The 15,363-nt window shown below is 43.3% G+C and overlaps 1 protein-coding gene across 2 annotated transcripts in view; it reads left to right on the forward strand.

The window, feature by feature from the left end:
* The window catches only part of LOC129838865 (copine-8), a 141,208-nt gene that overhangs the window by 30,022 nt on the left and 95,823 nt on the right, over positions 1-15,363 (forward strand). For both annotated transcript variants that reach the window (XM_055906098.1, XM_055906097.1), the window contains exons 2-3: positions 10,291-10,331; positions 14,920-14,966. In XM_055906098.1, the coding sequence (XP_055762073.1) occupies positions 10,291-10,331; positions 14,920-14,966 (88 nt within the window). The remainder of the gene's footprint in view (positions 1-10,290; positions 10,332-14,919; positions 14,967-15,363) is intronic.

The raw sequence follows: 15,363 nt of genomic DNA on the forward strand, positions 1-15,363 counted from the left end.
GTGTGTGTTAACTGTTTAACTACTAGAATGCTTAAAAGGCGGCTAAAATTAAATATCTGTTATCGGTATAGTTGTTTTGGCAAGGAAAATATCGGATATCGGTATCGGCCAAAAACATGTAATATCGGTGCATCACTACTCTGAATACTTTTTGAATGCACTGAATAGAAGTGCTTTGTAGTGTTTTATGATACATTTATAAAATGCAGATAGAAATTACCATAAAGATCAATGTATTTTAAAAATGTTCCACAGCCCTGTGTGTGAGTATATGTGTTCATGCATATGTTTACCTCCCTCCTAGTACTGATTTACATACTCCTCACATCTTGGCAATAAAATCATCCACGGTCATGTGACCTTTGGAGCGCTGCATGGTGGGGGCTACTGCTGGATGATCTCTTCAATGACCAGAACGATCCCAGACGTCACCCTATTCCATATAAAGTGCACCGTTTTGACCAAGGCTCATATAATAGATCCCTGAATACATCAATAACCATAATTACATTACCTGCTAGAAAGAGCAGCCAGCAGCACTTGCTCTAAAGAGCTCCTCTTGTCACCCCGCCAAGTGCCTAGTCAGCCTACACTGAATTCACTTCAATCACCCGGTGACCCATTGCTTTTTTTGGCCTTGATCTCGTTGGAGGAGTGTACCGCTCAACTTAACTCCAGTTCCTTTCCCTACTGTAAGCACTTTTTAGTTTTATTAGCATTTTGCAGGCAAATCACATTTTTGGCGGCGAATGGCTTTTTGTATGGTTTGCATGGAATGACGGTTTTATTGACTGTCTTCGAAGATTCAATATCGAATGTTATCACGCTTGGTTACTTTATCTACACCTAAATATTCTGATTTAGTTGAAGGTGTGCTAGCACTTGGCTGGAACACAACTCTGCATGTCACGTGGGTCCTTTGGACCAGGATTGAGGAGTTCCAACTTAACTCTATACATCACAGGCTAGAGTTTCTTTTGAATGACAGGTGAAGATTTGAGTGACAAGTCACAGGTGGTCCTGATTCTCTCTTCTCAGCCTTTTCACCGTTGGAATATTGGAAACAAGAAGTTAGGGGGCTGGGCCTCAACCTGACTCTGTCAGTCACTGTCACCATTGTGATATTGAGGCTGACAGACTGCTGGAGAAGCAAGTATCCATGTTCACGTCTATTCATCGCTCTCCTCGTGCTAATAAATATGTAGTCATGCATGTGTGTATCTGTTGTTTGTGTGTGTTCATGTGCTCTTAATTTCCATATACATAAATTACAAAGATATCAACAACATCCCATCAGAAACGCTACAGTAATGATTTACCAACATGTAATAAGATTTCATGGAGAGTTGGGGGGGGGGGGGGGAGAAACACATTCCAGTGAGTGGGGGACTCTCATGGGCCTAATGTAGTAATCCCTACCCTGGTTGCATCTCTCTTGTGAGTATTCCTCTGGGTGTCCCCTCATCTCTACCCTGGGGAGGCAGACACACTGCTCTTCTCTGTGCTGCTTAGGGATCCCCTGGCTCCTGGCTGCCTGCTGCCATGCTGCTGTCATACTGCCAGCCCTAACAACCTTTCCTCTACTGGGCTCTTCTCTCTGCTGGAGGACTGGCAAAGGAAATGGGAGTGTAGGAGAGGAAGTGAGGGGTAGAGAGGTGGATAGAGAGTTGGAGGAAAGGTCAGAGAGAGAGAGAAACAGAGAGATCAACCAATCAGAATGGGTTCTCAACAGAATCCATGAATGAAACATTGACACTTCAGTAAACGTGTTATTGTGCCTAGCTAAGATGGAATACATTGATAGATGGTGGTAAGACCTGAGATTGAGAGAGGGGGGGCAGGGAAACAGAGTGAAAAGAGATAGCGGGGGAGAGCGACGCATTTAAACTGCCTCTGGCAGTGTGTATAGTAATGACTAGCTGTGTCTCAGTGGATGGGCTCTACTTCTGTGGCATGTCTTGCCCGTGGTGACTCCTTGCTGTCCCCAGTCCGCCTGGCCTTGCTGCTATTCCAGTTTCAGCTGTTCTGCCTGCGGTTATGGAACCGCCACCTGTCCCAGACCTGTTGTTTTTCAACTCTTAATGATCAGCTATGAAAAGCCAACTGAAAATTATTCATGATTATTATTTGACCATGCTTGTCACTTATGAACATTTTTGAACATCTTGGCATAGTTCTGTTATAATCTCCACCCGGCACAGCCAGAAGAGGACTGGCCACCCCTCATAGCCTGGTTCCTCTCTAGGTTTCTTCCTAGGTTTTGGCCTTTCTAGGGAGTTTTTCCTAGCCACCGTGCTTCTACACCTGCATTGCTTGCTGTTTGGGGTTTTAGGCTGGGTTTCTGTACAGCACTTCGAGATATTATCTGATGTACGAAGGGCTATATAAAATAAAATTGATTGAAATTGATTGATGTCTTTCATGACCACCACTTCGCATGTTGATTTGCCTGGTAATGTAAAACATGGCAAGCACAGGTTGAAATAGTGTGTGAAGGTGAGCGCATGCGTACACACTGCCGAGGCTGTCTCTTTGCCCTCCCAGCCCAGCTTGTCAGTAAAAATTAGGACAGGTCTCTCCGAGAGAGGCACTGAGAATATACAAGTCACAGCGCTGCTGATGCTCTCTTTCTGTGTGTGTGTGAAAGAAAGTGGGAGGGAAAGGGAGAAAGATGGACAGAAAGCAGTAGCTAGCTTCTACCTGTGGAGCTGGGCTCAGTGACCTGTTGAAAAGCCTCAGGTCATATTAGCATGCTCTGTTGCAACTGTTCTCTCCAGATGTTGCCAAGCATAATCCTGCTCGGTTGCCACACACAACTCCATTTCCTTTCAAACAGTACGAGCCACCATGGAAATAGAAAACATATTCACTACTTACAGTAAATGTTAATATAGTATTTCTATGGGTATGATATGTGTCTAGTCTGTTATTCTGTAGTATTCCCGTTTGTATTAGATACAATCAAATCTAAATGAAGACGGAACACTGCATATATTCACCTAATTTTTTTCTGTATCAGGATCTTCATGGATGTGCAGGTAGGTAGGCAATGTTATGTTGATAAGATTAGAATCCCAGCACCATGTTCACTAGTACAACAGGGAGAAGGAATCACACAGCTTGAGAGTGTTTTGGTCTTTGATACTGCAGCTGTATGGAAGCACAGATGTGATATTCTACCTCACACTTTGGATTAGAATCGGCACACGGTGTGTGTGTGTGTGTTTGTCAGTCCCGTTTCCTTCCGTGGTGGCTGGATCTAGTTCAGTGTGATGGTGTATTCTCTGTGGATCCATTATCCAGGCCACACTGGGAAGGGTGAAGGAAGGGTGAACTAAGAGTGGGAGAGGAAAGAATGATGGAGAGAAGAGGGGTGGAGGAGGGAGGGAAGAGGTGAAGGAGGGAGAGAATGGAGAGGGTTGACGCAGGGAGGGAGGGAGAGGGGAAGAAGGCGGGAGGGAAGATGGGCAAAGGCGGGAGAGAGGGAAGAAGGCAGGGGAGAAGGAGGGCAAAGGAGGGAGGGAGGGAGAGAGTGAAGCAAGAGAGTAGGAAGAGTGAGGGAGGGAGAGGGAGAAGGAGAGAGGGAAGAAGGTAGGAGAGAGTGTTTGCTCACATTTTCCATCTTTCCTCATTTCTTCTCCCCTCTCCTTTTCTTGTTCTCTCAGTTTTCTCTCCGTGCAGTGACAGTGTTACCCATGGTCACAGATCATGACCAGCAGGACAGTAATATCCCTGGTTAAGGCACAGTTTCACAGACCAATGGCGGGACTGTAACTGTGCACTGTGTATATGACTTCACAATTCCATCAGGTGAAATCTATTTCTCGAGTAGCACGGTAGAGGATGATGGGTAACGTAGGTCAGGGTTCTGGTGGTCTGGCACATGTTCAGCGGGTTGTCATGGCAATGCCGTCCTAACCAAACAGTGGCGATCTGTCATTCGTTAGCCGATCAGAGACGCGCTTGACATGTTCATTAAATGAAATGTCTTTACAAACACATATCAGAGAGAGAGAGAGAGGGGAGGAGGATGGAGAGGAGAGAGCTAATGAGAAGAGTGATGGCGGGGGATACTCTGTGAAACAGCTCTCGTCTCTTCTCCTCCTGTTTTTAATGAGCAGAGGGCTGATGTCAAGCTTACTGTGCATAGAATGTTAGGGAATGACGTACAGTACGGCATCTGTGAAAATTCTATCGCAATGTCGAGTGGGAAAGCGGCTGTGCGTTTGGACAATTAAGACACTGCAGCAAATAAAACCTATTAAAAAAAAACTCTGTCTTGTCCAGGATCTGTCTTGTCCAGGACTGGTGCGCCATAGCCAATCAGAGCCATTTGCCACATAGGCCTGCCATCATTCACTTTGAACGGAACTATAACTACAGGCAATAGCAACAGCCACAAAATACACCTGAATTAAGTTCTGCAATTATGTCAATACCACGGGAGTCCTCTTTACGTTTGGGTACTTTACAGTCCTATTGATCAAACAACCGTGAAAAAGGCAGGCTGTCTCCCTTAGTTTGGCACATTGACAACAACAAGATCAACAACTGTTAGCCAGAGCGAAATAAGATCAAATCTAGTGAGGGAACATTAGATAAACCCTCTCAAACCTTTTCAGCTAGTTGGCCATTAAAACATTGCACTGAAATGATGGGGAATAATAGCCTGCTCGCCCTTCTACTACTTGCCTAGGATGCATGCTTGACCCAACCCACTGGGGCCCACCCCTGGTTGCACGTTTTGGTTTTTGCCCTAGCACTACACCGCTGATTGAAATAACCAACTCATTATCAAGCTTTGATTATTTGAATCAGCTGTGTAGTGCTGGGGGGGGGGGGGGCAGGCAGAGTTTGCTCCATGTTGTAGAATTTGTCAGAACTTATTTTAAAACTTCTTATAAAGTTGGTTTTGTAGGATAAACTGAAATGTGATATTTAACTGATATTATGATTTGTTTGTTTCATATCTGCAACGTAGTTTAAACACTGTCAGTTCCACTTTAAGCCGTCCAATGATAAACCACTGTGGAGAAGTGGTGGGAGGGTTAATTCCAGGAAACTAACCCTGCCAGCTCTTAATGGAACAGAGCATATTAAATGGGCATTTACCATCTCTGTGGCTTTCAGCTTTCAGCCTCCTACTGAGAGAGAGAGATGGAAAGCGAGATGAGCACGACTTATTGAAATTAGCATCTCAGGTTGAAAGCCTAAAACCCGGCCCACCCAGAGGCATGCTGAGATGGGGCTGTTACGGTGGCCATATTACCGCTACACCGACAGTCACGAGTCATGACCTTAGTCAAATAACACATGACGGTTTAGTCACGGTAACTAGGCTTTTCCAAGCTCTGATGCAGCTGATGGTCATTAGTAGCCTACCAAACACGCTAACTGCCTGGTAAGCACCACTCTTTTGTCCCTCTAATCACTCAGACATCGATGCAAATGTAATCAAAAGTCAAATCAAACACTTCATGACAGCCCATGATCTCATGTTGCGCAACATTTCTATACGCTTTGCAATTGAGTGAAAATGTTTTGATGGCCTCTATTAAAAAGAGGATCCCATCAGCTTTCTATAGGCAAGGCTTACTATATTTATTTCTCAACTTTCCTAATATTAAGCACATTGCTTCTCTTTACAACAGGAGTATTATCTACCTGGCTGGCATGAAAATGAACCATGGGAAAAGTGTACTCCATTCACTGTTTAAGTGCATAGATGACATGTATTTTAAGAACAGTGTATTCCTGCTAATTCATTGCATTTTGGAACGTTTGCGCTTATAGCCTACTGCCGTGTGCGCATTGCTGTGCTAAGATTGTGACGAAATGGCCTAATAGTTTATCAACATTTTAAGCCAAATGTTCTGATCTGTTGCATCCGCCTCATTGCTTTTAAAATATTGTATTCATTTGAGATCTATCGCATCGAACAACTGTCCCAGAGTATGTTTGGAATATTTCTTTCTGGCACAGAAGGACAAGTCCCGGGTGGCGCAGTGGTCTAGGGCACTGCATCGCAGTGCTAGCTGCGCCACCAGAGTCTCTGGGTTCACGCCCAGGCTCTGTCGCAGCCGGCCGCAACCGGGAGGTCCGTGGGGCGACGCACAATTGGCATAGCGTCGTCCGGGTTAGGGGTTAGGGAGGGATTGGCCGGTAGGGATATCCTTGTCTCAGTATGTAAAAAATGTAATAAAATGTATGCACTCTACTGTAAGTCGCTCTGGATAAGAGTGTCTGCTAAATGACTAAAAATGTAAATGTAAAAAGTCAAGCAATAGAATAGCTCAACTTTTATACTATGGGGGATAGTAGATTGACATTGGCTAGTGCTTTTGCTGTTTTTTAGGCCTACTCATCTTGTTGGCTGACAAAGTACATATGGACAGTTCTTCTAACATCTTCACTATGCGCCTCGGATTTTGATAAGAAAGACGCTCGCGCATTCTCGATGTGTCGGTCTTCACTTGTAGCCTACTTCGGAACTGAGATGCCTATGAGAAGGGCCCGATCACATTACTGGCATTGGCTAATAAGAGTTGTGATATATGAGAGAGCCATGTGAGGGAGAGGTGCTTCAGAGCACGGCACTTGGCAGCTGGGAGAAGGGGATTATAATTGGTATATTCAGTCCAAGGGCACAACAGCCACGTTGTCCACAAAAGGGATGGATTATTTTAGGATGCGTTACGGCCACACAAGGGGGATGCCACAGTGAAATTTGAAGCCTGGTGAGATTATTACCAAGTCCTTGTTGAGTTGTGAATGAGAGACTGATGAAGTGTGTGCAGCCTGCACAAGAAACAAAGCAGAGCGCATGCCTTTCTAGCAACTTTTTTCAAATCATCATTAGTCGCATCGTGCAGCCTTAGACTGTATTAAACATTTAAACCAACGTTTGAATCGCAACTAAAGTTGCATAAATAACTAAATGAAGCATATAGGAAGACCTGTTTCTTTGTTAACCGCTCAACACAGAAAAGCCGCATGTGCACACTCCCTCGGAAATCGTTTGGAGAAAATATCCTTTCTATTTTATTCAGCTATGTTCAATTGTATTCTTCATACTCAAATATAAAATAATGCCTACGGTATTCTAATCAAGTCTTGTCTGCTAAATGACCTAAATTAGCCCACAGCATAGCCAGATCAGGGCCTAACACAAGGACATATATTCTGTTCTTCTGAAATATACTATGTGTCTTTTAGATCTGTCTAAAATAAATAATGGATTTGTTGTGATGGTGTGGGCTATATTAAATGGATGTATTAGACTTTTTTTTAAATGTAGTTGTTCCAAATGTGCGGAAGCCAGGAGATGCTGAACGTGTTTATGGGAATTAATGGTCAATTACCGTGAGACCGGCAGTTATTTGCTTGACAATCACCGGCTGACAAAATGTCATGCCCGACACAGCCCTAATGCTGAGGCACGGACACACACACACAGGGGGAACCCAGGGGCCCATTACACACAGCGAGGACCAAAGGGCCAGTCTCAGTGATGTAACCAGCCAACACAGTCTGGCTAAAATATTTATCTCCTGCTATGAGGAAGGAAACCTGGTTTTAAAATGCCGTCACGACCGTGCAGACCATACTATAGACTCTGCAGCTTTAAGACTCTATAAGACATGGACACACACACACACACACACACACACACACACAGGGATCCATGCACACATACACTCACTGGCAAAGTGAGCGAGTCAGTGAGCAACACGGGTAACTGGGAACAGGAAGGCATGGACTCAGAAAGATCAGTGTTCCCTCCTGTTCTACAGCAGTCCAAAGCCTCTGCTGATCCCTGGGCTTTAACGGAATAAAGTGGAACAGGCCAGCATTTTCTGACCTTTCATCACCTTTATACAGCTCAGTAAGTGTTGGGGATAGTTCAATGGGACATGAACCAGCAGGTCAGGAGGAGAGAAGGGTAGTTCTCCCGCACCATTTAAAAAATAAATAAAAAATCCACCTAAAATGACACACCCAAAGCTAGCTGCCTGTAGCTCAGAACCTGAAGCAAGGATATGCATTTGAAATTTAACACTTTGTAGTGTGTGGAAATGTGAAATTAATGTAGGAGAATATAACACATTAGATCTGGTAAAAGATAATAAAAACATAAAATGGTTTTGTATTTTTGTATCTTTGAAATGCAAGAGAAAGGCCATACATTCAGATAGGAGTCTAAGTGTAATTTAGATGTTGGCCACCAGATGGCAGCAGTGTGTTCAACGTTTCAGACTGAGCCAATAAAGAATTACATTACTACACAATATTTTGTATCAAGTCTGCCAGGAGTTTGCCCAAATGTGCCAAATTGGTCAATTGATACATCTTTAAGTACATAACTATAGAGAATATACAAAAATGCTATGGTAATAAAACATTTAAGTGTACACACTCCGAGGAATGTCATAAAAGATAGATAATTATCTTCCCTACAGAAAATACACTAACCTTCACACATCTAGCTAGCCGGGCGGGGTCGGTGTGGGGCCAGAGACAGCAGGGGTTCAAACTGTAGAACCCAGTTCTTACATTTGAATATAAAAATGGATTTTATCAAACAAAACTACTACATTTTATCTCTGGGACCCTCAGGGTGACAAATCAGTACATTATTTACCTAAAGAGGTGTATGTGTCAAACCAGTTGCCTTGATAAGTGTTTTGTTGTACACTCTCCTCAAACAATAGCATGGTATTGTTTCACAGTAATAGCTACTGTAAATTGGACACTGCACTTAGATTAACACGAATGTAAGCTTTCTGCCCATATAAGACATGTCTATGTCCCGGAAAGTTGGCTGTTTGTATACAACATTCTCTAGTCACATTAGTGCACGTTTGCAACAACCTTCCCGGTTTAGGGACACCGATCCCGTAGAGGTTAACGTTTCCAAGCCATGGCAGAGGAGTCACTTACTGTATCTCATCTCTCGGATCCCTCACTCCATCCATCACCCCATCCCTTCCTCCAATCCTGATCTTATAGGATGAATGGATCTGTGTTGGAATCACTCCAGCGAATTCACTAAAGAGTATCTCAATTATATTAGAGGTAACTGTATTCCCCAAATCCCCTGATTGAAATTAGTCATAATCTTTATTTAATGAATATTCTCCAACGTATAAATGCTCAATGACTAGTGTAAGATCTGTCATTGGCTGTGGAGTTATAATTTAAAGGCGGGGTGGGGGTTAAGGTTATTTTGTTTGTAAATGAGTCATTGATTCCAGTGGGGTTTGAAGGCGTTCATGCGTTGTGTGTAGGTAGGGGCTTAGGGGTAGTTTGTCTGTTTTCATGTAAATTAACAGTTTAATTGACTGATGATTCTCTAGGGGGTTGGAAGGCGGCCCCATCCAAAGGGGAGGTGCACAGAAGGTGTCCTTGATCACTGATGATGACTTCATTATAACCCCCCCCCCTGAGTATCATGATATAGAAGGTGTTACTGATCATAATGGGTGGGGCTTTTAAACAGCACTGGCCGTGTGCATTTCAATCGGTTAATAAGCCTGACAAGAGCGAGACCCACTCCGCTCTGTAACGGCTGCTACAGCAAAGCCTCGTTTACAGGCCTCATCTCCTAGCCAATCAGAGCATGACGCTCATGTCTCTCTTCCCAAATGGTACCCTATTGACCAGAGCCCTTTTAATAGTGTACTATTAAATCACATTATATTGGTTACATACACATGGTTAGCAGATGCTATTGTGAGTGTAGCGAAATGCTTGTGCTTCTAGTTCCGACAATGCAGAAATATCTAACGTGTAATCTAACAATTCCACAAAACGGTCCTAATACACACATCTAAGTAAAGGAATGGAATAAGAATATATATGTATATGGGTGAGCAATGACAGAGCGTCATAGCAAGATGCAATAGATGGTATAAAATACAGTGTATACATATGAGATGAGTAATGCAAGATATGTAAACATTATTAAAGTGACTAGTGATCCATTTATTAAAGTGGCCAATGATTATTAAGTCTGTATGTAGGCAGCAGCCTCTCTGTGTTCGTGATGGCTTTTTAACAGTCTGATGGCCTTGAGATAGAAGCTGTTTTTTATTAGTGAATAGGTTGCCATTTGAGACGCAATCGTGTCTGTCACGCTTGTATCCTGTATCTATCCCCAACGGTGTTCCCTGCCTTAACTAACGAGAGCCTTAATGAGCCAATCAGCGTCTCGTTGTGTTTAACGAAGCAACGTGGTGTCAGTTTTACTTATTCACACCTCGCTCCCTCCTGTTTGTTTTCTCTTCACAGAAATCTGCTGGACATGGACACCTTCTCCAAATCAGACCCAAGTAAGATCACTATGGTTTTCTGTTTATTTGTTAGTTCCACAATGTCACTGTTCCATTTCAATGTTTCTGTATAAATGGTGAGTGTGCCTGGGGGCTTCCTGAAGCTCTGCTCTCCTGAAACATCTCCAACAAGCTTTATATCCTGTTCAGCAGGATTGGGGTCAATTCCATTTCAATTCCAGTCAATTCAGAAAGTGTACCAAATTCCAATAACAATTCAAATTCTTCCACCTTGAAAAGCTATGAAGAGAATTGGAATTTCAGTGTACTTCCTGAATTGACTAGAATTGACCCCAACCCTGCTGTTCAATCATTTAACCCCTCTCTATGCCCTAAGCCAAGACCTAATCTGTCTTAACCCATCCTCACACTCCCTAGCCAACCTCCTCTCTCTGTCTGGGCCCGGTTTCCCAAAATCATCGTTAGAACTTTTCGTATGAGAATTGGTAGTCCTTTACACTCGTACCCATATACGGGGTGAAAATAGCAGATTTGGGCACTGATAAGCCCCTAAATTGGAACGGCATCAAAGGCCATCAAAACTCAGGCTTTGCGTTGTACGAGTTTTGACTAATAGCCGTTCTGAACTTGAGCACCGCACGCAACAAGAACTTGCCCCCATCCCTCCTGTTAATCGGGCAACTTTTGCACGTTTTTTTGTTGTCCGAGTGAGGGAACTCGATGTATTTTGAAAGATGAGACGTTGAGGATTATAACAATACCACTTGGATGTCATATAATCAAGCAAAACACCCGCGAGTCCAAATGTGCACTTCATATATCATAAAATTCTTGTCATACAGTGTCAATGTTTATGATCACTATGGTTGATATACAGTTACAAGATGACATGGCGTCATACCCTGGGTTGTTCTGAACAGAATGAGCCTATGTCTGTTGTGAAGGAAATTAGCTGTGGAACACACAACTGAATGCACGCATGACTCCTTTGCGATTTTATAATGGGCAGTTTTTGGATTGTGTGAACAACAACAGTACTTGTGTGATGATGGGGATGCAGGGTTGTGTTCCAACCCAAACAACTACAAGTGTAAAAAGTCACTTATAGTTGAAGAATCTTCTTTGAGTCATAAAGGTGCATTGAAATTACTTAGGAACTGTGCACACTTTGGAGAGGTGTGTGGCCATTTGGAAACACCAATAAGTCCTTTCACTCAATTCTTTGTCATTGCTTTATTTTATGTTGCACCTACCCCACATTTTTCAGGAATGTTCTTCTAATCTTACTGAATGTATTCAGAGTATCCTCAGATTTCGTTATCAACAAATGTGGCGAAATGTACAATACACGTAAAATGCACACGGAATCTACAGTGTGATATTTGGATTCAGGGGTGTGAGCTGTTGTGTCCTCAACTTTGGAGATTATGGTAAAAAATTTAGACCAAACTGTTCCCTTTCAATTACTACAATGCATATGCGTTTTCATATTTCTTCTTTAAGAAACATTTAAATGTATCCCTATCCATTTCAGGCCAATTCCCGCTCATGTAAAGGGTTAAATCGCTAAGCTGTTTCCCAAAATTTTAACACATTTTGTTATTTGCTAACTGCTTCAGACCACTCGTAGAACAGCGAAGTGTGCCGTTGGATACATTTTTGCCCTTCCGCGTCACTTTATACACACAAGATCTCCGCTCAACACAGAATCAAGATGTTTATCCGTCTCTTTGACCGCTGATAACTTCAGAACGAAATCGCATACAAAGTTGCCAATGTATTTCCAATTGTTACACAAGCTAAGGATTAAAAGGTGCTTCAAATGATAACGGAGGGTGACTGCATTAAACGATTAATACAGTAGGCCTATAGGCTACAAACAGGCCTACATACACCGAGTGCACAAAACATTAAGAACACCTTCCTAAGATTGAGTTGCACCCCTTTTGCCCTCAAAACAGCCTCGACGTGTTGGGGCATGGACACTACAATGTGTCAAGCGTTCCACAGAAATGCTGGCCCATGTTGACGTCAATGCTTCCCACTGTTGTGTCAAGTTGGCTGCATGTCCTTTGGGTGGTAGACCGTTCTTGATACACATGGAGAACTGTTGTGTGAAAAATCCAGCATTATTGACCTTCTTGACACACTCAAACCGGTGCGCCTGGCACCTACTACCAAAGGCACTTAAATCTTTTGTCTTGCCCGTTCACCCTGCTGAATGGCACACATATGCATTGTGTGTCTTTTATTGTTTCAAGGCTTAAAAATCCTTCTTTAACCCGTCTCCTCCCCTTCATCCTCTCTGATTTTTGAAGTGGATTTAACAAGTGACATCAATAAGGGATCCTAGCATTCACCTGGTCAGTCTGTGTCATGGAAAGAGCATATGTTCCTAATGTTTTGTACACTGCATTTCTATCCTATTGAAATCAATTTCGCGTTCAATCAATCGAGTTCTATTTTTCTAATTGTACGGCTACAGTGTCTGTAATCCTTGCCTCAAAATATTTAACGACGTGCAACAACGTGCGCGTTATAAGCCGCGTCCACATTTGCAGCCGGAGGTGATAATATCTCTCCAGGAGCTGCTCCACCGTCAGTCTTGTGAAACGACGGGGAAAGCCGATCCGAGAGCAACGCTGCCTTTTCTTTTCGACCCTCGACCCCTCACGATCGACACGTGCTCCAACGACGCACTTTGGTGAATAGAACCAATGCCTTTTCAATGGGACTCGTTAGTTGCCCGCTGAATGACGTTGACTCCGGAGACTATTTTCTTACAAAAACACACAAACACTTTGTCTTGTGATGGATACAACTCGTATACGTTAGTATGCCATACAACGGGGATTACACCAAGGTGTGAGTCACAATGAGCACCAGTCAATGTGCAGGGGTGCGAAGTAGTTGAGCTAATATAGTATGTACATGTGGGTCGGGGCAAAAGTGACTGGGCAATCAGGATATATAATAGAGTAGCAGCAGTGTGTGTGTGTGTGTTGGAGTGTCAGTGTAGTATGTGTGAGTGTGTGGGTAGAGTCAATTGACTGTGCATAGGGCCAGTGCAAGAGGGTTAGTGCAAAACAATTACGATAAATAAATGCATAATAAAAGGGGTCTGTGTGATGTATGTATCTATCAGTGGAGGCTGCTGAGGGGAGGAGGGCTCAAAATAAGGAATGGAGTCAATGGAATGGTATCAAACACATCAAAGACGTGGTTTCCATGTGTTTGATACCGTTCCATTGACTCCGTTCCAGCCATTATTATGAGCCCTCCTCCCCTCAGCAGCCTCCACTGGTATGTATGTACGAATGTTATTATGTCATATTTTACTGACGAATCACTGTGTATTAATAAGTCATGTGGTTAATGGTTTTGTGTTGTTGTGGCACTGTTGCCTTCTCTCTCTTGCTCTTTCTCTCTCTCTGGTCGGAATGCCTCACACATGCTCTTCATCTTTCTGTTTTTCTTTCAGGCCTTTTGTCTGCTTGTCTGCTTTTTCTGCCTGTCTTGACATTCTTATATTCCTCTAGCCTTGCATGAATTTCTGTAAGTCTTTTTTTTCTTCTTCCTTTCTTTATGCATGTCTCATGACGTGAGCACAACACACACACACACACACACACATATTCCTGTACTTGATATCAGTGTGTGTCAAACTTGTCATCAACATTGTTTTGGTGTTGATCTCCTATATATTCAGCATTTCTCAATTCTGTATCTTAGTCTCCCCATCTCTCCTCTCCCCTCCTCCACAACTCCAGCCCAAAAATAGAAACCGGTCGTCTTCCTTCTCACGCCTCGTTAGTCAGTGACTCCGCTCATATGTCACGAGTCATATTCTCAAGGCAGATTTATTCATATTCCGGTTCGGGATCTGTGGCGAAGATTAGGGAGAAGGAGGCTTTGTGACTAATGATGATAGGCTTATGATGATGAGCCAGGTCCAGGGCCATAAACATTCATGTAAGGAGGCACTTGTGCTGAGTGGCCATCTTAATCATGCTGAGTGCTGCTGCTCAAGTCTCCCAGCATTAAGCTGCTTCAGTGGGCAGCGAGAGGGTACAGGAAAGATCTGGAGACAGGAGGGATAGGGGGACAACTCTGGCCTTTTCTTCTCAGGTCTCAGGTGAGACTTAAAGGTCGTATACCTCTCTTTGGACGTGCCTTTGAAAATGAAGGGAGAGGGAGAGAAATGGAGCGCTAGTGGGAGTGAGGCAGAGACGGGATAGCGAGAGACGGGGAGAGAGAGAGGGACAAAGGCTCCTCTTATGTTCGCTACATTCCTCTCTTCCCTCTCTCTGTAAGAGGCATATGAACAGAGGCTAATTGGCTTCAGGTCTCCTCGGGGCTGCTGAGTAAGTGATTAAATGTAGGTGTGTGTGTGTGTGTGTGTCACTAACTCAACAGGAGCTTATTATGCCGTGCATTCTCAAAACCCTACTGAAATAAGTACACCAGGAATGAGCTCAGTTTTCTTCCCACTAGAGCTTTATGTTGTTGTTGATAAACCATTCCTCCTATGTTTGTAACCCTGTAATGCATTTTCCCTCACACTCAAAAGGTCACGCAGGGTCCCCTGTTTAACCTGGTTCTTCTGTGTTCCTCCTTCTCCATCTAGTATGCGTTCTGTACACACAAGGCATCAGCAATAAGGAGTGGAGAGAGGTAAGTACCCTTCAGTTAGCCTACACAGTACACCAGAGACTGAATTGAAAAGGCCTGATATTCAGGCACTCAAAAGTCAATATTTACACAAGTAAATGATGAAATGAATCCTCAACCCAATCATAACTCGGTTAGATTCCCCATCTCTGAATATTTTCTCCTATGATTAATAATACTGAAATATCAGACCCATATAACCCCTATAGATAGCGGTGTTAGGTTTCTGTGCATGTATTACTGTGGCTCTGTCCCAAATGGCATCCTATTTCCTACATATGGGCCCTGGTCAAACGTAGTGCACAATATAGGAAATAGGGTACCATTTGGGATGCAGCCTCTGACATCAGTAATGTCACTCTCAAGTAATAAATTCTCACATTTTTTCACATTTTTCGAG

The sequence above is a fragment of the Salvelinus fontinalis genome, chromosome 39, assembly GCF_029448725.1.
Source record: "Salvelinus fontinalis isolate EN_2023a chromosome 39, ASM2944872v1, whole genome shotgun sequence".
Classification (NCBI taxonomy): Eukaryota; Metazoa; Chordata; class Actinopteri; order Salmoniformes; family Salmonidae; genus Salvelinus; species Salvelinus fontinalis.